At 34.3% G+C, this 26220-nt stretch overlaps 1 protein-coding gene across 1 annotated transcript in view; it reads left to right on the top strand.

The window, feature by feature from the left end:
• The first annotated feature begins 5210 nt into the window (after nucleotides 1-5210).
• Nucleotides 5211-26220, top strand: part of LOC145685160 (uncharacterized) — a 51907-nt gene continuing 30897 nt past the window's right edge. The window contains exons 1-3 of the mRNA XM_081757513.1: nucleotides 5211-5348; nucleotides 7316-7361; nucleotides 14043-14207. Coding sequence (XP_081613639.1) covers nucleotides 14109-14207 — 99 coding nt within the window. The 5' untranslated portion in view covers nucleotides 5211-5348; nucleotides 7316-7361; nucleotides 14043-14108. The remainder of the gene's footprint in view (nucleotides 5349-7315; nucleotides 7362-14042; nucleotides 14208-26220) is intronic.

The following is a 26220-nucleotide window of genomic DNA, read 5'->3' as shown; positions in this document are numbered from 1 at the left end:
AATGTTTCCTATACTCTCGACTGACACTTATCACAGGTCATTATTTTTTGAGAATTGATTCTGGTGTACTGTCTTTTCACAAATTTCTTACCTTTCCTGTGCAGCTTTTCTGTACTCGTTTTAGGTGTTACGCCGTCATTTCTGTGGTTTGGAAGGCATGCAGGATTTTATGCATTGTTACAACCTCAAAACAGTTCGTTTCATTGCTCTCGGAAACGGTTCGAAATATTGATTCCACACAAACGCAATTGAAATTGCTGCTCTACAGGAAGACTTGCTGTTCACATTTCCGCATTGTCACATAGGACTTCCTTCTATGACCACTCTAACACCCTTTATGCCCTTTGGGAGGTGAATAATATATATAACCCATTAGTCACTGAATGCTCTGCATGCTGGAGTTTACTCCGTACTGAACATTTGTTCCTTCTCGTGTCTTGTTGTTATAATACATTTGTTCGTTTCTCTGTACGGACTCCATAATTTTTCAACTTTACAACCCATATCTCTCTTATCTGGCAACACGGATAGCCCACCTTTTGTTTGTTTTCCTTCACGTTTTATGCCAATTGTTTTAATGTCATAAAATGGTATACCGGTACATTCTATTTGAAAAAATATAAGTTTGTATTGAGATGGCAACACTGCTTGTGTGACACTACTGCCATGTTCTTGGTCACGTGTCCCCTCCCGTAGGTTTCAGGTTACCTGCACACATTTTTCATTTTCACCCTTTTTCTGGCGTTTTTGGTGAATAATTCCGCACAGCCTCACCCGGTCTCTGCTTGGTATAGATATTATACATAACGGGTAAACAAGACATTTCCGCACCTTGTGTATAAAGTTACTTTTAATTTTTGAATTTTTAACATTGTTCTCAGTGTGCGAATTGTCAGGAAGGATGAGGGGAAAATCTCCCTCAGTAGAACTGGATGTCTCCTATATGTTTTGAAATTTCTCATGTTAATTTTTTTTCGGATGTGCACTTTACCCCCTATAAATAGTCTTTTGATTGGCAGACTGAGTGTCCTTTTGTTGGGATTCTGTTTGTCCCCCTTTTTAATCCACAGAACATATGTATTAAGTTTAGTAAGTTAACTTCAATTTACTTTCTTTTAAACAACTTCAAGGGTACACAATTGAATGGCGAATTGTGTCTAGGGGTACGTGAGGAAAAAATGTTGAATAGCACACTGCAACGTCAGCACATAATAATTACGAACACCGCCGGGCCTAGGCAATTTGCCGCGCCCCTTTTCTTCAGAAAGAACAAATCTTAAAAGTGTGGTACCCTATCATGAATAACGAAGGGGAGGGAAAGTGCATTTGCACTTAGAAAGTACCAAACACTGAAAATATAATCTCGCTGTGTCTGTTTTTTCTGTCTGTTTAATATAAATATACCACATTGACTTGATCCCTAGTGTTCCGTTCCAAGCGCTGCTATCGGCTGAAGGTATTCCACTCGCTTTCTCTCGCTTAGCAACAGCTGAACCCTTATTGGCTCAACGCGTGGGTGTGTGAGGGTGTGAGCTTTAGTTCGCATTTTTGCCACGGCTCAAGACATTTTGGCAGCACAATAGTAATCTATTACATTAGTGAAAGATAAGGGAAACACACCTCCAAAGGAAAGATGATAATCCTTGTTATAGAATTCAATATCGAGCTTCAATTTCAATATATCAATTTGCAATTCCAGTGCAACTAGCTCTTTTATCTTTATTTCTTGATTTTCCTACTACATCTGTTAAAAAAATTCTAAAAAACTTATTTTCATCTTCAATGATAAGGAACTTGTTTGTGACAGAGATAAGAGTAGTTTTCATATCAAAACTGCGATAAGTAACTAAATGGAAGAGATGTTCAGTACTGTTTGAAAATTAAGTTTTGTATTTGACAACAATCAAGCAATTCATCCTTGGATTTGTTTGACCATTTGCTTTAGCACTGTCCATGTGACCTTAAATTAATGCGATCTAAACATGATTTATGAATGTAGAATTAAAATAGGTCAACTTAGTAAATTTAATTACCAACATCATGAAGTCTGTTTCCAACAAGAAATATTTATTTTACATAATAAAATTATGACAGATTTTTCCGCCCCTCGAAACTTGCCGCCCCGCAAATGCCGCAAGTCAGTGTTGCATATATGGTAGAGCCGACCCTGATTACAGACTTCTCAAATGCAATAATTAGTGCAATACTGATCTGTGGTCTAGCTAGAAATGTCATGGAGAATCTAATAATTGTCGTAACGAAGAAATGCATTTACACAAATAAATGCACATACACCAAATAATATGTGGTATCACCGGCTTTAATGCAGAGCATATGGTAAAGTCTTTTGGGTTCCGAGTTGGATTCCTGGTGGGAACGCTCGATCGAAAATGTGTAACAACTTTTAAAGGCCAGATATGCTGAGAGATTTTTCTGTTTTTTTTTTTTTTTTTTCGTTCATACCAGGCAAATACCGGGATGGTACTTAACATAATAGTTCCGTTTCCTTCCTTCCCCATTCCTTGTTTCCTCTCCAATTTCCCCGGGTAGTGTGATCGTTGAGGGACGTCATCCCTCATATGTGTGACGGGCTAACATGGTCACAGATGCCGAAAGCTCAGAAATCTAATTCCTAATTCTAATCCCTTTATGACTTTCGTGACAAGAAGTTGAGTATTTTATTTCAGTACGTAGAGGTGAGGCAAATTGCAGATGAGAAGGATAAGAAAGAACTTAAATGCTTTTCAGTTTCCTTAAGTTGAACGGTATTTACATACTGATGGAATTTGCTAAGAAGTAATACATGAAACCCCTGATGCTCTTGCGTTATTACTTTTGTAGAGGCCAAGGGCGTACGCAGGGGGTGGGACCTGGGGATCCGGACCTTCCCCGAAATCCCGACTTTTTGTAAATGTAGTCTACTTTTAGGGGCAATTTTAGAAATTTTCACATAATTTAGTCTCAAATTGTATTTGGACCCCCCGAAACGCTTTAGACCCCTCCCGAAATAAATTCCTGCGTACGTCCCTAACAGAGGCCTCCAAAATTTGGATGTTTATAAATGATTGTGATATTCGTAGTGTCCTCAGTTTGTAAAACTGAATAATATTGTAAGTTTCGCTTAACATGTAAATTACATTTGAAATAAACTGCTCGCTATTAAATTTGCAACACACAGTAGGAGTTATCGGAAGAGCACGAAATTTGCACACTGTCTAGGTGCAGAAGAGCGTAGAATGTGCGTGGTCGTAAGTCTAGTGTGGACAAAAGAGTAGATTTAGCAGTTCATTCGGGGAAGAATTGTTGCATATCGTAATTGCGGTTTATCGTAAAGAGAAATCGGTGCCAGAGTAGGACGGAATGCATCTACCGTGGCACATGTGTGGAACCAGTGGATACAGGAAGACACAGTAGAACGACGTAGAGGTTACCAACGTCAGCGTCAGACGACGAACCATGAGGACAGACATCTGGTACGCATGGCTCTAACAGACCGTACGACCACATCAAGATGGCTAGCGCAGAAACTAGGGGCGTTTTTACGACGTCTCGTGTCCCCACGAACCGTACTTCATCCTTTGGCGGAGCGGGGAATTTCTTCTCGCTGCCCATTGCTGCGGATTCCTCTGCGGGTACAACATAGGCATGCGCGCCAGAAATGGTGCGAACACCATCATGCATGGATCGAGGAATGCAATGCCGTACTCTTCTCCGATGAATCCCGCTTCTGTCTCCAGCACCATGATGGACGTATACGTTGTCTGGCGGCATCGTGGCACTAGGCTTCATGACACCTGCATAATGCATCGTCACACAGGCCCTTCATCTGGACTCACGGTTGGGGTGCCGTCTCCTTAGGCGTTCGTTCGTGTCCTGTATGCATTCAAGGGACATTGAACAACAACGGTAAATCTCAGAGGTGCTCATCCGTATTGCTGTCCCATTAATCCATGGATTGCAGAACATCTTTTTCCAACAAGATAGCGCGCGACCCCATGTTGGAAGAAATGTCCTCACGTTCCTGGAAGCTAACCACGTACCTCTGCTTCCGTGGCTCGCACGTTTTCCAGATCTCCAGCCGATCGAGCACGTCTGGTCCATGGTGGGTCACCGGCTGGCTCAACACAGGTTTCCTCCACCTAATGTTGAGGAGCTTTGGCGCCGAGTGGAAGCTGCTTGGGACGCCATACCTCAAGCAGACATCGATAGGCTTATTCTCTCCATGCCTCACCCTGTTGCAGCAGTTCTATCTGTCCGTGCAGGGTCTATACGCTACTAGCTCCTGGATATTCTGCAACCCTGCTACGCATGTCACATGTCACACAACAGATCATTTTCGTCATATGTGTTATCATTTTCGTCTCTTATTATTACGTCTCTGTTTGCCAAGTTTCGCATTTCTCTCATCTCCTTCTGGATGTTGCAATTTTAATGGAGAGCAGTGTATATAATAATATGGCATTGTGCCATTTTAAAGCTGCAACTTCACGTTAGGCTTCTCTCACTGTTAACCGAATGGTCTTGTGGACTATCCAAGCAATACCCCCATGTTATATTTGCATGTTAAAAAATTTTGCCGATTTTTATGAATTAGTTTTAAAGTTACAAAAGGGTTTCAAAATAGATGCTCCACCCTATATATGATTACATACTAAAGGACCTACTCTGCTCAGGAGTGACATATAATAGCAATTTAATTTATCTTAGCTTCGAGGAACAAAGTCCCCCTTACGCATACCTAGAAAAGACACTGACTCTCAATGTAATTACAATACTCTCTATGCAATTATAATTTCGAAACTGACAAGAATGCTTTCTCCATTTTATAAATAATATCAAAAATATTTTCGCTAAATTCATCGTATAATGTTTACATAAATTCCATATACCAATCGGACCAAAACAACGCCTAAAATAATAAGTGGACTTATAATTCTGATCTAATTTATTTGAACATATGGCAACGTTGCTTTGGAATCACCTCTTTTTAGTATAAACCAAAACGCATGCGCAACTATTTCACTTTCAATGTTAGAAACAAGAATGCTGATTAAGTTTTTGGAATAATATATTAAATTTATATTTTTGTATCAAATATTAAAATACATGTAAACAATTTTATTTGAAACTTCATTTTTTAAAGGAAATATATTGGCGTCACTGAGCTTAACAACCAATCAAAGGTTTCATTACGTGATTTGTTTCCACCAATACGCTACAAGAATTGCTTTGAAGTAGTAGTGCTTTAAGAATTATTTAATTTGCAGATACTTTGGGCTCTAGAAATTAATTACCGGTATTTCTAGTGTTCAAAGTAAACATCCTAATATTTATCCTAATATTTATTAGTAAGTATAGCCAATAATTACACTTTTAGAAACAGTGTTAGTTAATTCATAAACATGCACAAAGTCCATGAAACTCTTAATTGGGCAATGTTTAGTTGAAAGGGGACACCTTTTTTTCTTTTGAAAGGAAAAAGTTACAATTTCGCTCATTTCTGTTAATATTAAGTTAGGTTAGGGCTAACTATTTGCATCATTGTATTCATATTTTCTTATGTGCGCTTCCGGTAAGTACATGTAGTCTCTACAGTATTTCGGATTTCTCATTTCTACAAAATGTACTTCTATTCTATTAAGTGGAACATAAATCAATTACACTTCCCTTACTTCAACTCATTTCTCCTGTAAATGTATTTTTTACCTACTTTTAGCCCCCTTCATCTAAACATATTCTGTATAGTATAGTATTACCGGTACATATTCTGTATAATATTTATAGTATATATTCTGTATAGTAATTATAGTATTATATATTCTGTATAGTAAATTAGAACACCGGTACATTTATATTCACCAATACAGATACAAAATTTTAGATAGTACCGTTACCATAAAAAATTTGCTGTTTTTTTTTTTTTTTCAGAATAATGTAGAACTAATTCATAACTTTTAATTGTTTTATTTTCAATAGATACAAGTAACACGGTACCGATAAAATTTCTGTGGATCCATAAATACAAATGTAAGGTACAATTATAGATTAGGGTGTTCGATTGATATATGAATGAGATAGGTCAATGTGTAGTACAATGTATCTATGATGTTTGGTGTTAGGTAGTACAAAATTATTGTATAACTTGAAATTAAGTTACAAATTATACAAATAGAACACAATTTATAATTAATTTATCGGCCTATAGAGATGATGTACAAGGATTATAATTGGTATATCAAAGGAGATCAGACAATGTAATTGAACGAAATATATAATATGCTGTTACATGTGCCTCTTTAAGTGTGTCTTATTATTTAAGCTACTCATTTAAATAGAACTAAACACTAATTAGCTAAAGCCTATGGCTACGACATTTCCTTTTTTCTTGTACTTGTGTATTAACTTAGACATTACAATGATCATGCGTTTGTTAGCAAAACTTTATTTCTTTTCCAGGTTGCACATACCTTTCACGTTAAATATTAAGTTGAGATGCATTTGATACAGTAAAATATAAAAAAATAATTACGATATACGGAAAATCTCCCACTAATCCTTAGGTACCGTAACCTAACTGCCTAATTTGTAATTTATTTGTGTTGACATAGAACATTTCACTGTGGCATAAATCTTTGAGTTTTATGTCCCACGTTTATGCTGGTTAGGCTAAAGGAGACGGTGATGATGAGTAATGAATGAAATGGTGGAATGAAGAAAGTGGGAGGAAACAGGAGAACCCCGAGGAAACCCACGCACACGGTGTTTGTCCACCACAAAGTTCACCTGGCGGGGGCTGGGATCGAACCCGGGACCCCAAGCACCAGAGGTGAACGCTCTACCACTGAGCCACTGCGGCCCCTTCACTGTGGCATATAAGGTATAATAATCAGTGTATATTTTCTTTTCATATATAATAATGAGACAGCAAGAAGAGTTGTCTTTAGTTGTGGCTACATAGTATAGGTATTATCAAAATGTTCATAAAACTTTAGTTAGAGTTAATTTCAAGATTTAAAGAGAAACGTTACCAATACTCATTAAAATAATATAATTGTTGTAATTTTTGTGAATATTAAAGGTTTACGTATTCATTAACAGAATAAACATTTTCAAACTCTTTTTTTTTTTTCACTAACGCAATAGAACAACTAACGAGAAAGGAAAGAGCGTATTTATTAACATAATTTATTAGCATTAATATCAAAATTAGAACATATGTGTGTGAAAGACAATATACAATGGAATATACAAGTATATTTTATTTTTAAAATGTATATATCTTCTTCAGGTAAATACAGTGTATTTTTCTTTACAGATTGACCTAAGAAGAAGATGCTCCAAACGGAAATATAATATTAAAGGTTTGTGACTCAAAATATAATTTGTTTAATATAAAAGGTAAACTAAATTAAAGTGCACACTTTCTAAGTTTCTGCGAGTTACAATCTATTAAAACAGTCTGGGCTATCGCACTGAACTTTTTCACACTCATTTCTTAAATATTGTTATGCTGATGCACCGTGCTTTTTCCCCTGGAGAAATGATATATACCATACTTTAGGATTGTTAATAAAACATTTATAAGATACGAACAGAATCACCTGAGTAGCTTTTGAGAAAATTGTACGAAAAGAAGTTAGTACCAAGAATAAATTACCCGTTCCGATTTTTTTTTTCGAAGAATTTCTTTTATCACACTATAGGGTTATTATGGAAATAATAATTTATAAAACGCAAACGAAACCGTTAGAACCGCTTCCGAGAAATTTGCGTATATATATATCTTCATCCTCCAGTAAAGTATCCTTATTTTCGGATGTAGTAAGAAACTTGTAAAAAAAAATCGTGGAGAATCTCACAAAAACTTTTAATTTAAAAATTTGGTTCAGAAACGTTCAATGTTGTCTTTAGGCTCTGGGCTGAAGCTTGCTGGAGGTGCAGCCATGTTCGCTTCTGAAATGAAAAAGAAAAGGATGTTAATATCATAGAACATTGCACTTTGCAACGTAGTCTATACAAATCCTGCCCTATATACCCTGCTAGTTTCAGCTTTCTAGCTCAATTTTTCTTGGTAAGACTTAATCTGTATCAGAACTCCCTTGTATCAGGAAGGACAAACAAATGTTCTAAAGTTATTTTTTCAGTATAGGAGCTATTAAACGTGTAAATTCATTGAAATGTTCAATTCGATTTTTTTTTCACGATTGTCATATTTTTTTTCTCTACTACTGTCGCTCGAAAGTAAAAATAAAAATAGACACCATACTTAATGTTAACTTGCTTCAAAACGTTCTTAAATAAAAGCGAATTACTGTCTTATGTATTTATATTTTAAGTTATACTTACATAAAATATTCTGCAATTTTTAATCTCTTGTTTAGAATATTGTGATAAGGTTTCAGAAGCGGTGTAATTTTATATATTTGTTTATGTAGTATCATTTGATAAAGTTAGATCATACAAAAGACGAAAGCTGTATCAGTAAGAATTCTTTTTTGGTTTCACAAAAGGATTATTGCTTTAATAAAATTTGAAGACCATGAAATATTCCGAAGATGAAAAATGATAATACATAAATTTCTCAATATTTACGTTATGGAAAATGAATAAGATATTTTTATTTTTACAAAATAAGACTATGCCTTTACAATGAAAATAAGATTACATTCAAATAAAAGAAATACAAATGCTACTATATAATATTTTGAATTAATATAAACAAATTATAGTCCTTTTATGAGGTGACGAAAAGAAAGTTGAAAGGCAAAGCGTACTTACTATCGAGAAAACCACAAATGGTAAACATAGTGGATACCATCAAGAGATTAAAACTAAAGATAACTAGTGACCTGGCTAGAATCTTATTAAGGTTCGTCACATCTATTAATATATCCTTTATATACCTTATAGCCGATAACTAGTGACTTTGGTAGAATCTTATTAAGGCTCGTCACATCTATGAATATATCCTTTATATACCATATACTCGATAACTAGTGACCTTGCTAGAATCTTATTAAGGTTCGCCACATCTGTTAATATATCCTTTATACACCATATACTCGATAACTAGTGACCTGAGTGGAATCTTATTAAGGCTCGTCACATCTATTAATATAATCTTTATATATCATATAGTCGATAATTAGTGACCTTGCTAGAATCTTATTAAGGTTCGCCACATCTGTTAGTATATCCTTTATACACCATATACTCGATAACTAGTGACCTGAATGGAATCTTATTAAAGCTCGTCACATCTATTAATATAGCCTTTATATATCATATAGTCGATAACTAGTGACCTGGGTAGAATCTTATTAAGGCTCGTCACATCTATTAATATATCCTTTATATACCATATACTCGATAGCTAGTGACTTTGGTAGAATCTTATTAAGGTTCGCCACATCTGTTAATATACCCTTTATATACCATATACTTGATGACTAGTGATCTGAGTGGAATCTTATTAAGGCTCGTCACGTCTATTAATATAATCTTTATATATCATATAGTCGATAACTAGTGACCTGGGTAGAATCTTATTAAGGCTCGTCACATCTATTAATATATCCTTTATATACCATATACTCGATAACTAGTGACTTTGGTAGAATCTTAATAAGGTTCGCCACATCTGTTAATATATCCTTTATACACCATATACTCGATAACTGGGTAGAATCTTATTAAGGATCGTCACATTTATTAATATATCCTTTGTATACCATATACTCGATAATTGGTGACCTGGGTAGAATCTTATTAAGGCTCGTCATGTATATTAATGTATCCATATGCCATATACTCGCAAGTTTATTTTGAAACTAGCGTTTTTCAAGAGTCTGAAATACTCCTTTTTACAACTTTATGTGTGTCAGCAGAAGTATTTCTATATTTGGTTTATAATAAAAAAACATCAATATAAATGAAAACACTTAAATCATTGCTTCAAGCTATAACCTTAGAAGTACACATGAATGTTGTAAAACTATGAGACTGAGAAATCAGTCTAGTTCAATGAAACAAGGAGTATTACTGTAAAAGCTGATATCTCGTTCTGTGTATCTGCATTATTTATGATTCGCCTTGATCTTAATATTTTCTATAATAAATTTAATATATTTATTAAGGCTAATGTTACTTTTGAGATAATGAAACGTATAACAAGATCTATAAATAAAATAATTAGCAATTCAATAGAACTCTGTATATATTTTTAAATTATAAATCAATTTTATTTTCTTCAAAGTAGTCTTCTTGGAAAGCTACATACTGCTAGACATTGCTTCTACTCTTTGCAGCAGCGCTCGAAGTTAGTTGATTGGGTATAACTTCCATATGTTTCTCACAGTTCCTTTGAGGTAAATCCTTAGTTCTGGTCAAAGCAAAGAATTAAAAAAAAAATCAAGAATTCATGTCAGAATAGAGACTGAGAAATCACAGAAGTGCACTCTTGAGCCAACTCAGTCATAGAGATCCCCGTGTAACAAGAAATATTGTCATGTAGCATACAAGTGTCTGCAATGTTTGGATTAACACAATCAATTATTTAATTTTTTTCTTTCTTTCTTTCTTTTCTTTTTTTCCTAATCTTTCAAGTACAAGTAAAACTGATTAACAATTTATAAAGCTCAGATGGACAAACTCCAGACTGTCAAGAAAGGCAGATGAGTATGGATTTGATCTTGAATTTGCTAATTCACACCTGTTTTAGATCTAGTGAGGAGGATGTGGGCCATTCCTATCCTTGGCGTTTTGTATAGAGATTATACTGAAAGACCCATGATTTATTATGCATAAGAACTTTATTTAAGTAATTTCTCTGACTTTGAATGCGTTCCAGAAAATTACGTAACACGTTGCTTTCTGGGTGTCCTGTTCGATTGTAAGATTTTGGGAATCACCTTGGCGAATATTTTGTTCATGTTCAATTCTATGCTAAAATTTGATGCACCGTGGAATAACCTATATTTTCACTACATCGCTCAAGGGATCACACATTTTACACATTGGTTTCAAGTTTCGAAACGTAAGATTTCCAAAAAATAGTACATCTACTAATGGAATCTCTGAAAATATCTTTTGCCACGTAAATATTTACAACCTCGACAAGACATCCTCTCCTATATCTGTCTGTTGTTCAAATGTGTGAATAGCGTTTTCTCCGACTTTTACACAAAACTTCATCGCACATAGTTGTCAAAAATGATCTTTTCCACTTCCGTGCACACGACGAGCAAGTTTCACAAAAAGACGCACCATACACAATTTACTAATGCTATCTACTGTACTTCCACTTCATAGTGGTATGTTTATCTAGGCTTCATGTGGTCATTGTTTTATCAAGTTGTGTGTGATGTGACAAGTCTCATTATTTATTTGTAGATTCTGCCAATTAAAGAATGAACACATCTATGTTGTTCTTGTCTTATTATATTGATGCACAAGAAAATTATTTTGATACTTCGTAACTCGAATGTCTGACCGGAGGCGTACAAAGTTTATGGAACTTCTAAAGGTTGAAACAGCGGCAATTCTGTTTGCAGACGACCAGAAAGAAATACAGATACCTTTTATAAAAATGGAATACAGAAGTTGTCTTACTAAGCATATCATTGCAGTAAGGAAGTAGATTATTTTTGCCAGTAAAACCAATGAGATTACTGGTTCCAAGGATGAACAGGGAATTAAAAGCCCTTTATTGTTAGTATCTAACTAATAACGATACGTATATAATGACACGAGAAACACAGTAAGTTTTATTGTAGCATTTATAAAAATAGATAAATGTTTTGGAATATTTTTTGTAGAAATCTTATGATAAGTTCTAACACAAACAACTCTTTATGACATATTCGTAAAAGAATCAACAAAAGTTTCTGAAGTATTTAAAAGTGTTTTATAAAGGTTTGAATATAAATTTCCAATATGAATCATTCCCAGGTACACCTAGTTATTATACTTTTACAAATATTACCATTTTAAGGTTAACGTTAAACATAATCGAACAGAAAAAATCGATTAAATTAAGCATTACTCCAGCTCTAGACAATATTTCATATTATACATAGTAAACACTAAAAGTCTGTAGGACTGAGCTTACTGCTAATTTATGACATATTAAATAACTCGCTACGTAATGACACTTTGGAATACACAGTAGTATGGAAACAAAATATGTTATACAGGTGCACAGATCGTGTGAAAAATGTGATGATAGCTACAGGTTAATTCATGTCTGATGAAGGCAATGTTACATTTCCGAAACTGTAATACTTTTATTTATTAATACTTTTGATTTGCTTTGGTTTGATTTTACTGTTTTTTTTTTTTTTTTTTTTTTTTAAGGCAACACAGTTCCAAAGCTAGAATGAACGTCATTCAAATTAATTCAATGTGATGCATTCAATATCAAACCAGAGCTCCTCTGTGGCTAAGCGGTTAGTGTACGCGCCTTTGGCGCGGGAGACCCGGGTTTGATTCCCGGCGGGAGCTCATGTGGTTCGGATTCCACGTTAATCAGTAGGTCCACATCTCATATAGCCTCGCTGCTGAAAAGGGCCGCTAAACTGAAATTCAACTCAACTCAATATCAAACCAAATTATTATCTAGATTTCGACGAATAAATATTATTAACTAATGAATCTAACGGTAATACCAACATTCTACATCAATAAAAAAATGTTCGTCAACTTTTTTCGGTAAATACTATAAACATTAACAAATAAGCATAAACATTCAACATCCATCACATAAGCATTGGCTTACCTAGTATACATATTTAGATCATTTACCTAGTATTACCTAGTATTCCTAGTATACCTAGTATTATTCATTTAGATCATTTAATAGATAAATCTTGTCCTTGGCCAACAAACATTTCTCTTATATTTGGTATATTACTATAAACTATAACGTATGAAGCTATAGACCGAAGTAGACGGAATATTATTAAAGCAATTCACTACAAGAAAAACCTCTTAATTTTTAATATGGAGGTAAACTATATTCACTGGATTCCTAGTACTGTAAAAAAAAAAAAAAAAAAAAAAAAAAAAAAAAAAAGTTCATTCGAGACAGCGATTTTAGACAAACTTATTAAGTGGAATGTTTCGGAACAAAGTTTCCTAAAACGGCATAATCAAAACGAAATATCGATTATTTCGGTTAAAGTGTTCCTATGATTTGTGAGCTCATATGATTCAGGGAAAATACACACACTTTACTGCATTTTGAAATCAATTGCTAACATCAAGAGTAAATTATATGCTGAAACTAAATTCGAAAGAACTTCCCAACTTGTAAGGATATATACGTAGTAAGTTGGCTGTATATAGAGAATTTAACAGAGTACTAATTCTCTATATGATGTACTTATTGTTTCAACATAGAATATCTTTTTCACCTATGTACAGTAATCCAGATTACATGAATATTCATACATTATCATGATAGGCTTCTAGTCTTTAGTGTTATCTATCTATCTATCTATCTATCTATCTATATATATATATATATATATATATATATATATATATATATATATATATATATATATATATATTCATTTTAAACTGGTTTATGGGCTAGTGTAATTGAAACGTCACACTATAAATTTCTAGGAAATTTGAAAGTCTGAACAGAATTTCTCTCAATAATAGATCAAATACTAACGACTTCTGGGAGTCTAAAAGTTATAAAAATTAAATTATGCTCAAAGGAAAGATAAAAACAGCACAGCATGATACACAGTATCAAGCTTGTTACTGCATTAACTATTTGTGGTCAACAGGAAAAAGGCATTATAATTTACGTCCTCACTGAACTAATGAAAATGTTGGGCGAAAATTATCGATTATATCTTTTTCTGTCCTGTTAATATTTTGTGCTTTTCTTTAGTATGAATCTATTGAATAAATCCTAAATGTTCTGTAAAAATCTCAAATCAGTTAATAAATATGTTTAGCCTATTGTATTTTACACAATCACTAATTGATCTCTTGTACACTATTTAATTTTTCTATTTATTTTTCAGAGTAACATATCTGCTGCTGAAAAGTGACATATTTGTAAAGTGGTGTACATTTTCATGTAGTGTTAAATGATGGCTGAAAACGGGAAGAAGCGCTCTATTTTAACCTCGAATCTTCCTTTGTTGTTTGCTGGCGGTCATGCAGTTAGTCTAGAAACTATAACTATCGTAAGTAATGTTGTTTTTCATTTGTTTTGGACCTTTTGCGAACTGAAATATGGGAATTTGATGTACAATAATTCAGATTACATGTACAATAATAGATCAAATACTAACCTGTTTTAGATCTGTTTTCTTTGAACTAATAAAGTATATTTTGTTTATCTATTTCTCATATAATTCATTTTAAAATTTAAAATACTGTTGTATAATACATATCTATATATATAAAAGAGAACGTACAAATCCTTTGTTAGCTCATCACGCTAATACGGCTGAACCAATTTCTTTCATTTTTGGGGGGTTATTAAGATTTGGACCCTAGATGGTTTTTATCATATCACTTTAATTTTCAATTACCAGTGTCTTGAGATAATTGACCATTCAAGTGTCCATAACGTAGAAATCCTTTGTTAGCTCATCATAGCTAAATCTAACCGTATTTATATGCAACCCACATGACCGTGTCACTCGGCGGGTTAACATAAATGACAGGCGATATAATGTTAACATTTACTGCAATCTTCTATGGTTTTTATCATATCACTTGAAAGCGAAAAAGTAAAAATTATCTAAGTTACAAAGTTTATTGCGTTCCGGGGTGACCCCAGCGAAGCGGGGTGAACGCTGCTAGTTCATTAAATGCAAAGAAAAACACAAGCTTACTGCGACTAACTAATGTTGGGAGTTCTAACGAAGATAGGGTTGGAATGGAAAGATAGAAGACTCATAAGAAACTTATACATGAACCAACAAGTAAGTGTTAGGATAGAGGAAGAACTGAGGGAAGAGAGTGCAATTGGAAGGGGAGTTCGACAAGGATGCTGCCTCTCGCCAACACTATTTAATGTCTATCTAGAAGAGATAGTGAAAAAGAGTTTACATGATGATGATGGCATTTCGGTAGGAGGTAGAATGATTAGATGCATAAGATTTGCAGACGACATGGCGCTTGTTGCAGAATCTCAAAAGAAAATCAATAAAATGTTAGAAAAAATGAGAAAGGACTTTGAAGAATATGGGATGAAAATAAATGTTAGAAAGACAAAAGCCATGGTGATTGGAACGAAGGGGTCGGTGTCAAATATAAAAGTAGGAGGGGAGAAAATAGAACAAGTGAATAGTTTTCGATATGTGGATAGTATTCTTAGTAATAACATGAAGTGCGAATGTGAAATAAAAGCAAGGATAGGAATGGCGAAAGAAGCCTTTAGGAGGAAGAAAAGTCTGTTTTGTGTGACCTTAAATAAAGAGTTGAGAAAAAGACTCATAAAATGCTTCGTGTGGAGTGTTGTACTGTATGGGTCGGAAACGTGGACATTACGTAAAGGTGATGAAAATCGACTGGAAGCCTTCGAAATGTGGGTGTGGAGAAGAATGGATAGAATTAGTTGGGTCGAGCGGAAAACGAATGAGAGAGTGTTAGAAATGGTGGGTGAGAAAAGAACACTTTTAGATATTATTAGGAGGAGGAAGAGAAATTGGTTGGGACATTGCCTAAGAAGAGATTGTATCATGAGGGACGTCCTAGAGGGTATGGTGTCGGGAAAGAGAGGGAGGGGGCGAAGGAGACTACAATTAATGGATGATATAAAAACAGAAAGATCATACGCGAGGACGAAGAAGTTAGCGGAGGACCGTGGAGCATGGAAGCTTCTCAGCTGCGGCAAGTGATCTGCCAATAAAGGCAGAATACCTATGATGATGATGATGACTGCGACTAATCTCCCAGGATCATGAATAACGATACATATAGCTACTGGCAAAATTGATCCAGTTTTCCACGTAGTATTCTAGTGAAGTAGACCACCCAGGTACAGTATCTTTAGATTGATGCAACGAACGATGCGGAAAACTGAACCAATTTTGCTCTTTGCGTACTAATTTACAAACCAAATTTAATTTTCCATTGCTATATAATTTTTGTATCACATGTTCGGGAGCAGTGGAAATGTATATTGTTTATTTATTTTACTGTTTTAGGTTAGTAAATTGTAAAAGTAAACAATTTTGTATATAACAAACACGTACGATAAGAAAAAGGGAAAAAGAGTAAAGACAATTATATTTTTTTTTTCCTTTTAAGTACTAACGGTGTCATTCTACAAATTTCCTAAAAATACTATCTGGTTTTCAATGAGTCCACGGAGCTTTTATTAAGTGCACAATCCATATTGTGTCAAGGAACCGGAAATCGGCATTACGACCCCGCCAAGTGAACTTTGTAGTGGACAAACACCGTGTATGGGGTTCTCCCGTTTCCTTCCACTTTCTTCATTCCACCATTTCATTCATTACACATAATCACCGTCTCCTTTAGCCTAACCGGCATAACCGTGGGACGTAAAACTCACAGATTTTTCGGCGTTATGGAATAAATGGGGAATAGGCCTATATTTTTATGGCAAAAGTACAATTACTTAATTTTACACAAGTGCTAATTCTGTAGTTCATATTCTAGCTAAATTATGGCCAGACTAAGTTTGGTTTTTCATTTTTCTAAGTTTGTAAACCGAACACTATTTTTCTTTCGTCATTTCAGTGATAAGCAAGAAGACATATTTCTAGGCTAATCTATGAAATAACTATACTGCTGAGACATTTATGAACTCCTTATCTCAAAGCTTGAATCAAGAGAAGGACAGATAAAGGAGTACTTCTAAACTACCATGGGGTCGCAGGTGCTTAGTGGTAGAGCGTTGACTACTGGCATGTGGGGTTCCTGGTTAGGTCCCAACTCGCGCCAAGTGGGCTTTATGGTGGACAAACACCGTGTCCGTAAGTTTTTTCGAGCTTTTCCCGTTTCCTCCCACTTTCTTTGTACTACCATTTTCATTCATTGTCACCATCATTGTCTCCCTTAGCTTATACGGAATAATTGTGGGACGTAAAATTGAAAGATTCATTGATTCATTTCTATAGTATCATGTTCTATCTAGTTATCTAATTTCCGAAAATAAACTGAGGTCACGTATTTCGAAAGCCCAACGAGGCATTTTATTTTTATATCCCATAATACGTCGCAGTACTCATGATGTCTTTGTTGTCAATTCTACGGTCACTCTCCAGTAATGCGGTATCTAGTCCTACTACAGTGGATTGGTAAGTATTATTGAGAACCAAAGGGACAGCTAAAGGGAAATGTCAAAAAAAAAAAAAAAATCCTATATTTGGCGGTTTTCTTGTAATAATACCTAAATTCGGTAACCAAACAAACAAAAATCATAGATTCATTGCAGTTTGTGATGCACATTCTGTGACTTTGTGAACCAAAACTGCGATGTGGTACCGCTTAGAAAATGCTGATATATATACAGGGTGGACCATTTATCTTGATACGCCCTTGTAACTTTTAAACCAATTGACAAAAAATGCTGAAATTTTGTGCCACGCAAATATCAGTAGGGATATATTGTTCGGTATATTTTGTAGTACCACAAAGTTGACAGTGTTGCAACCCAACATAAAGTTTTATTTGTTCAAATAGCACTACGCCAGATTGTTACATATTTCAAACCTACATATTAAACGAAAACTTATGATACCACATTTGTTATGCAGTGTTGCAAACTAAGGATGCTATAGTATCGCAAACATTGAGTAACAACCAAATTTTGGAGAATTCTACAATAGTAATAACGCAAGTGACACGGACGGGGTAATGCACATCTAAAGTACCTTAACGTCAAATACTACGGTCACCATATGACGTATTTCAAACAAGTAGAAACAAAGTTACAGGTAATTGAAAATTTGACTTTTTACAAAGAACTTCATTTCGAAAAAATGTTTAGATAAGTATCTCATTAAATTGCATAAATGATTTTCGATAAATATAAGAATCATAATGCCATTTACCGCAATTTGATAACTTAAATCATTTGAAAGATATGAAAAATGGTAAAATTTGATATATTGCCTAAAATGCCGTATTTAGGGGAACTTTTTAGGAACAATTTTTTATTTACTTTGCTTCTCTAACGTTACATGAAATCACAGACGCAGTTTACAACTAAAAGAATGTTGTGTCTGGATTTGATAACATCACATATCAAGGAATCTCCTTTCCTCGTGTTGCAAGCCCTCACTAATCCTTATAACGAACCGGAGACTCCTTATATCCTAGAAACTCTAGAAAGTTCTTATGTTTCCGAAATAAAATTTTAAAAAAAAAAACGATAATACAGCTACATTTATATCGTTCCAATCAACTGACATCTACATTGGGAAAGCGTTTCGATAAATTTATAGTTCGTCGTTTTCATATTCACCTAAACAGATACGATTTCCTACTATTTTCGCCCTCAATATAATTTATTACTTCTCAGTACCGGAATCAGTAATCAATATAGTAAGAACCTCTTTTCTGATCATCTATTTCATTACTGTAAACCACTTTAAGAACACTGTTTAAGAATCAACGAATTATTAGCAGTGCGTTAATGGGACTAATTAAAGGTAGAGGTAATATATTCAGCATAATAATCAAAGACGAATGCAGAAATAAACTTTTATGAAAGTAAGATAACAATAATTTTACTATTGTGCAGAGACAGCTCGTGAGCGAAGTCATACTGAAAAAAATTGAAATGTTATCGCTTGAAACTAAGAGAAGAAAGTTTGTCTAACGCATTAATTGTTAGTACATTAAAAATTTTAAACAATTAGTATAGTGAGAAAATTATTGTCTTTTACTTTCAAGTGAAAAAAAAATAACGATGTGATTTTCCTCACGAGCCGCCTCTGATATAAAAAAATGTCTTCAATATTATTAGCATTTAATGGGAAAAATTCCGAAGATGAGAAATATACCAATCGATCGATCTCGTTGAGCTGAACAGAGTGATATGGGTGAGCGTAAATCCTCGAGAAAATCGGAAAAAAAAAACTTTTCTTTTATAAACCTAAAAGTTGATACTATACGATACTCATGCCCACCTATTAAATTGAAACTGATGCTAAAGTTTACCCTCATCAAGCTTTTCATTATGACACTAGTAAGACAAAAGTGAACAGGATGGTAAATGAGATACAGTTAAAAATGATATGATTATTCCTTAACTTTAATTTTCGTTTCACTATAATAGTGTACGAAGATGAGACATATATAAATCGAAGATTACATCGAACTCAACAGAACTGAGATGTTTGAGGCTAAGTTCCATGTTGTTAGTTCCTAATAATAAGTGATAGTTATTATTCTGTTTGAATATATTGTTTATTTACTTATTTATGTACTGTATATTGTAAGGTTCCACGTGTTTTCACACCATGCTAAATGCAACCGTGTGTTTCTATACCATGTGCCAAAGGTAGACACTTCACAGACGATGTCCACGAAGAGGACATCATTCATCCATCGCCAACGGTCGGCAAATGACGGAGATCAACGAACGTATCCGACATTTTAGGATAAAAGAGAAGAGCACACCACAAAAGACATCAATCTCGCCCAGTTGATCAAACCACTAACTCTCTAAGACGCCTTGGTCATTGAGAGCTACCATTCCTATACATTTAAGACGCCTGGACATTAAGAGGCACCAAATTCTCTAAGACGCACGGTCATTGAGAATTCCAACTCCCTTCTCTGAGACGTCCGGTCATTGGGAGGGACTTATCCAATACGCCCTAAAACGCATGGTCACTGGACTCCTTTAAACCTCCAAATAACTAGAGGAACTTGTACTTATTTGTAATATTTTGTATTCAAGAGGAAAACTTTTATAATAAAAAGGGGATGGGAAAGTCCAAACCCCCGTGTACCATCTTTTAGCTCTACCCTATAGACAGAAAACTTTACAATATGTATTTAAAAAAAAAAAATATTAGATGCCAGATTGTATTTTTTTTCTTTTTTATTTTTCTACCATTTTTCTACCTACCAAAAAATGAAATGAAATCTTTGAGTTTTACGTCCCACGGTTATGCCGGTTAGGCTAAAGGAGACGGTGATGATGAATGAAATGGTGGAATGAAGAAAGTGGGAGGAAACGGGAGAATCCCGGGAAAACCCACGCACACGGTGTTTGTCCACCACAAGGTTCACTTGGCGGGGGCTGGGATCGAACCCGGGACCCCAAGCACCAGAGGTGAACGCTCTACCACTCAGCCACCGCGGCCCCTCTAATGAAAAACAATTAAGATGTAGTTAGAGACAAAACTTCACTAGTAAACGTTAATGGTCTGAAGTTTTGGCCTCTATAGACGAAGTTAATATACTATTCTACTCTATAAACTCTAACCAAGCATCATTATCTTCAAGGAACTGAAGTGTACAAACGTACACCCTTTGAAACCAACTTGAATGCAACAATAATATCCTACCACTCACAAATAAAAGAATAAACAATAAAAACGACAGCCAGCTTACATATCAACAAATTCGTAAAAGCATAGAGAAGCACACATACGAACAGGGAAAAAAGAAAAAAAAAACAACATTAATGAAAAACCAAAGCTTAAGTTCGTACAGATACAGCAAATTTAAACAAATCTCATCAGAATCCCTTATCTTTGAATAATAATAATAATAATAATAATAATAATAATAATAATAATAATAATAATAATAATAATAATAATAATAATAATAATAATAATAATAATAATAATAATAATAAGAAGAAGAAGAAGAAGAAGAAGAAGGCTGCAGAAAGGAGCTAATGGAAATCAAAGTAAAGAGCTTCTATACGCATAAGGGATATTTTTCTCCAGAAAAGAAAGAGCAGTAATGGAAAGGAAATAAGCAACACTTTTCCTTACATACTAAACAAACTATGAAATGCAAATAGAATAAAACAAGAAAAAGTCGTTAAGATAGAGGTATGAGAAAAGAAAAGAAAAATCATGTACAAGAAAACACAACAGAAATTAAGCGCAAATTGAACCAACAAAACTAATAAAATTGAAATCTAAAAGAATCAGTGAAGTGAAAGAATTCTATTATGAATAAAACTAGTAACAAATAAAAGGAAATATACTGATAAACCATTAACTAACTGATTCATACTGCTTTGCTATATTCAATAACTTACACTAAAATACAAATGCTGAGCAAAGCAATGTTTTATTATAAAATAATAATATAATAAATGTCACAGTTTCGGATATCTAACATATCCTTCTTCAGACACTATCGAAAATAAATGAAAATTCATATATACCATATCTTAGGGTGGCAGCCAGTTATATGGGAAAATTTTGAAATTTATTTTAACAGAGTCTCACCCCCTAAATTTATTCCTTTTGGTTACTTAAGCATGCGTGCAAAATTTCATGAAAGTATTTTGGTCGCTCAACGCGCGCAAACTTATAGCTACTTTTACGTTACTTACGCATTACATGCGAAACTGGATGTCTTAACTTGGATCAGCTCAACTTTTTCTCTTTAAGGTACAATTTTCACACTTACAGTATATTACCTCCAAATGTAGTCATAACATATTGTAAAGTTTGGTGATGATATGTTTAGAGGTCTCGTGTATAGGGTGGGTGGCAAGTATATTACATTGGGCACTTGCGACGGAGTGGATATTACTGCCGGAGTGGATATTAAATTGACAAGGTGAAAAGAAAGAAGAAAAGAAAGAGATAAGAAAGAGGAGACCAGGAAGAGAAAGGAAATGGATAGGCTTTCAGTAAATACCTCAATCAACAATGATGATAGTAACAATTTATACGAGGCTGCCGAAAATCGCGATGACTCGGATTATGCAGGTCTTACTTCCCAAAGGCTGTACGTTACAAAGAAGCGAATGTTGTGTCATTCAACCAACATCATCACGTCAGAGCTGTCTTCAGCACTGAATCGTGCAAAAATCAGCGACAAAAATGCCATTCATGTTCTAACTGCTAAAGCGGAAGCTTTGGGCTACAGCTCACGAGAAATCTGTGGAATAAGGAATCTATTAGAAGAGCACGCAAAAGGAACCGCTAGTAAAGTTTGTTCGTCTTTTACACCTGGTGGTCCATTTACAGTCGTTGAGTTGAGTTGATTTTGAGTTTAATGTCCCTTTCAGCAGCGAGGCTATATGAGACAGGACCCACTGATTAACATAGAATCCGAACCACATAAGCTCCTGCCGGGAATCGAACCCGGGTCTCTCACGTCCACTTACAGTGCATCGGGATGAGAAATTTTTACCTGCTCTCACTTCTAAGGAATCAGTTAATCGCATAGTGGTTCTCATTTCTGGGAACTATTACTCAAAACTATTAGAAGTGCCTGCTATTCCAAATGGAAGTGTTGCCTTCCAGTCGGAAGCTGTTTTGAAATCGCTGAATGATTCTAACTTTACCACATGTGTGCACAACATCATATAACACGGGATCACAAAACGGAGCATATACCCTGCTGGAACAGAAAATGCAGAAGGATCTGATCGGAGTCCCTTGCAGGCGTCACATAATGGAACTAATTATGGCGAGAGTGTTCGACATGGTTTTCGGTGCTTCAATGGGTCCACACATAAAACTATTTCAACGTTTGTCTGAGGCATGGAACTCAAATCACAAGCTGAAGTTCGACACCGGAATCCAGGACCAAGTTGTCAGAGAAGTTTTGACGTCAGTAAAGTATGAACTGATATCTTTCTTCAAGCAGCAACTTACGCATTATCAACCCAGAGATGATTATACAGAACTTTTACAACTTGCCCTCTATTTCTTAGCGCAATTCTTCCAGAAGGTATCAATCCTACGTTTCTGAAGCCTATTATCGTGCGAAATTTATTTATTGCCTGAAGATATATCTTTTCCGGTCACAGTTTCACCTTACATCTCGTGAGCTGAACGGGCTTCGCGACTTCAACATTTGTCGTTGCAGTGTATTTGAAGGCATGGTGTTCCTCACTTGCGGTTCTAGCTCCAAGAAATGACCTAAATCTCTTAAGACGCATTCATTCCTACAAGAATGTTAATGCAAAAATTGCAGAAACATGAATTCACACTTTCTCACGACATCTGTAGTATTTGAGTGAATCACTTATCGGTCTCAGTTTCTTTGATCCTGAAGTCCCCGCAGCAGTGAAGAAGGGCATGGTTACAGCGTTATTTAGGGATGGAAGTGAAGGAAAAGAACTCGTGCGCTTAAGATATGAGGAGACCACGAAGGATAAAGCTCTTAGTGACTTTGTTTCCAGGACCACCAGGAAGTTGTTTCAAGCACTGAATATCTCTACGGATTTGTTTTATTACAAAACCCTGAAACATGGAAAACGAACGGCACTTCCCTTCAGACTCAAGAGCGTGCGAAAGCTCTAAATGTTATAAATAATCTGGCAGAATGAGTTGTGTTGATTCCAAACTTCAATGGAAAACTGGCCAATCAGGAAGATCGGGCCCAATTTCTTATCCAAGTTGTAGAACAGCACAAAAAGAAATTTTCTCAACCCAAGTAAATTCATTCTCAGTCAAAGCATTTTTTGGTTGCTGTGTTGAATATATTTTCACAAACTTAAATACTGAAAAAAATATATATTCGTACAGCATTAATATAACTAAAGGATGTTTCATAACGTACTTTTGAATTTGACAGTATTTATATGTGCATTTTCACATTTTAGTGGTTTTAAGAGAATTTATGGATGCGTTGAGCGACCACTAAATATTGTTTCAAAATTTTTGTAGTAAACATTTGAGATAAAAAGAAATAAAATTTGACCCTGAGACCATTAAAAAACCAAAGGTGAATTTTCGTTACCACGATAATATATATATATATATATATATATATATATATATAGATATATATAGTCATATATATATATATATAGTCATTGTTATGACAATTTTAAAATTCTTTAACAGACATATATTCATTGTTAAGAAAGAATTTAATTTCTTTTAATATATATATATATATATATATATATATATATATATATATATATATAGTCATTGATAAGAATTTTTAAAATTCCTTTAACAGATATATATAACAGAAACACGGAAGATTCTGAACTCTGATTGGCTGATCAATAAAGAATCATCCAATCATAATAGAAGTTGATCAAATTGAAACTAAACACCTAGATCCTCCCTGGTCCAGTAGAAACTAAGCTACAAATTAAGACTTTCCAATATGATTGGGTGATTCTTTATTGATCAGCCAATCAGAGGTCAGAGTTTTCCGTGTTTCTGTTATATATGTCTGTCAAAGGAGTTTTAAAAATTCTTAACAATGACTACACACACACACACACACACACACACATATATATATATATATATATATATATATATATATATATATATATATATATATATATATGAATTTTCATTTATTTTCGATAGTGTCTGAAGAAGGATATGTTAGATATCCGAAACTGTGACATTTATTATATTATTATTTTATAATAAAACGTTGCTTTGCTCAGCATTTGTATTTTAGTGTAAGTTATAATAAACCATGAACTAGGAAGTCAACAACAGTCCTGAAAAGAAAGAAAATAAAACACGATTGAAAAAATAAGCGCGTAAAAAAGAAACGACTAACGCCCTCATTCAAGAGACAAATATAGAGTTTACCTATAAGAACATCAGAACGTTAAGAAATGAGCTAGAATGAGAGCTATAAATGGTAATAAAATAATTTTTATTTTGTCGTGAAGAACAATCAATGACATTATATTTTGAAGATAATATTGTTCAAATGTTCTCTCTTATCTTTGGTCGATGGAAGGGATTTTGAGGATCTAATTTAGCACCACTTTTACACACACACATATTGCGCAGGACATTCGCAATCGTGCGTCATTATTCTCGTTCAGTTCACGAATTATTTATGGCTTATTCTCATGGGCCTGAAACTTGAGATAACACCATGGAAAACAATCCAGAGGGGATTGATCACATGATCTGGGGCAGTTCGCATCACTAATTCTCTACAAACTCGTCTTGTTTTGAACCGTTTTTTGGTAAATTCATGTTTTTGGTGATAAGTTCGAATAATTTTTATGCGTTCTTGAATTGTGTATCTCTTCATACTCTTGTGCCACAGACTACCACACGCGGCTGCGGTTATATTTAAAACATCTTAGTAAACCAGCCATTGTTGCCAGAACATGATTTCAAACTTATAACATTCTTATTGGTAAACAAACTAACGAACGAAAGTAAAATGCAACATAAAAGCAAGAAAGCAAAATAAGTAGCAAAAATATAAACTAACTGAAAGGAATTTCTCCGCTACGAGGAGCACAAAACTGCGAAATACATTACAATTTTTTTTTTTAATAAAATTTTGATAGGCCAAGAAAAAAACAAACCCAAAGCAACCAAAATTAAACTACTTGAAAACTAAACTCATTCAGATAAACATGACAAAAATACATAACATTTCGTCTTGACCCCTCCAAAAAAAAAAAAAAAAAAAAAAAAACGGATGTTACAATCACAAAGAACTAAAGGCAAATGTTATGTATTTTTGAATATGAGTACCTAACCGATTTTAAAATATGAGTACCTAACACTAAATGTTTATGGTGCTCTGCACTTTGTCCAAAGACAAATGTGCACATTTCATTACATTTCTAGAAACGTGACGAAAAGTTGGGTTGCTAGTACCCTCTATCGACTTTTAAGTTATTCTTTCCAGTTGCCCAAAGTTCCTAGGTTTTTCTTACACACTTGTCCTTCAAATATCCGAGAGAAAATTGGATGCTATTCCCTGCTACCAAAATAGCCACATATTTTGTAATATTAAACGATCATCAAGGAATTCTCTTCATATATCTAACGTTTTATAAGACATGTGATACTTTACCTTTCCTGTTGTAACCAATTCTGCACATCTAAATACAACAGGGTATTGGACTGTGTAATTTATACTGAACTCTTAATAGCTGTATTTAAAATATGGTATTGTGAAACGATATGGTACTGTGAAATACACTCTTCTGTGAATAGTAATGATGTTTACGCAACTTATCACTGAAACAATGTGGTGAATTCTATTCACACACACACACACAAAATCAAAGCTGTGTCCTTAATAACTTCTTTAAAGCAATTACAGTAT

Source organism: Thermobia domestica, chromosome 5, assembly GCF_964235325.1.
Source record: "Thermobia domestica chromosome 5, izTheDome1.hap1.1, whole genome shotgun sequence".
Classification (NCBI taxonomy): domain Eukaryota; kingdom Metazoa; phylum Arthropoda; class Insecta; order Zygentoma; family Lepismatidae; genus Thermobia; species Thermobia domestica.
This window is presented reverse-complemented; position numbering and strand designations above follow the sequence as displayed.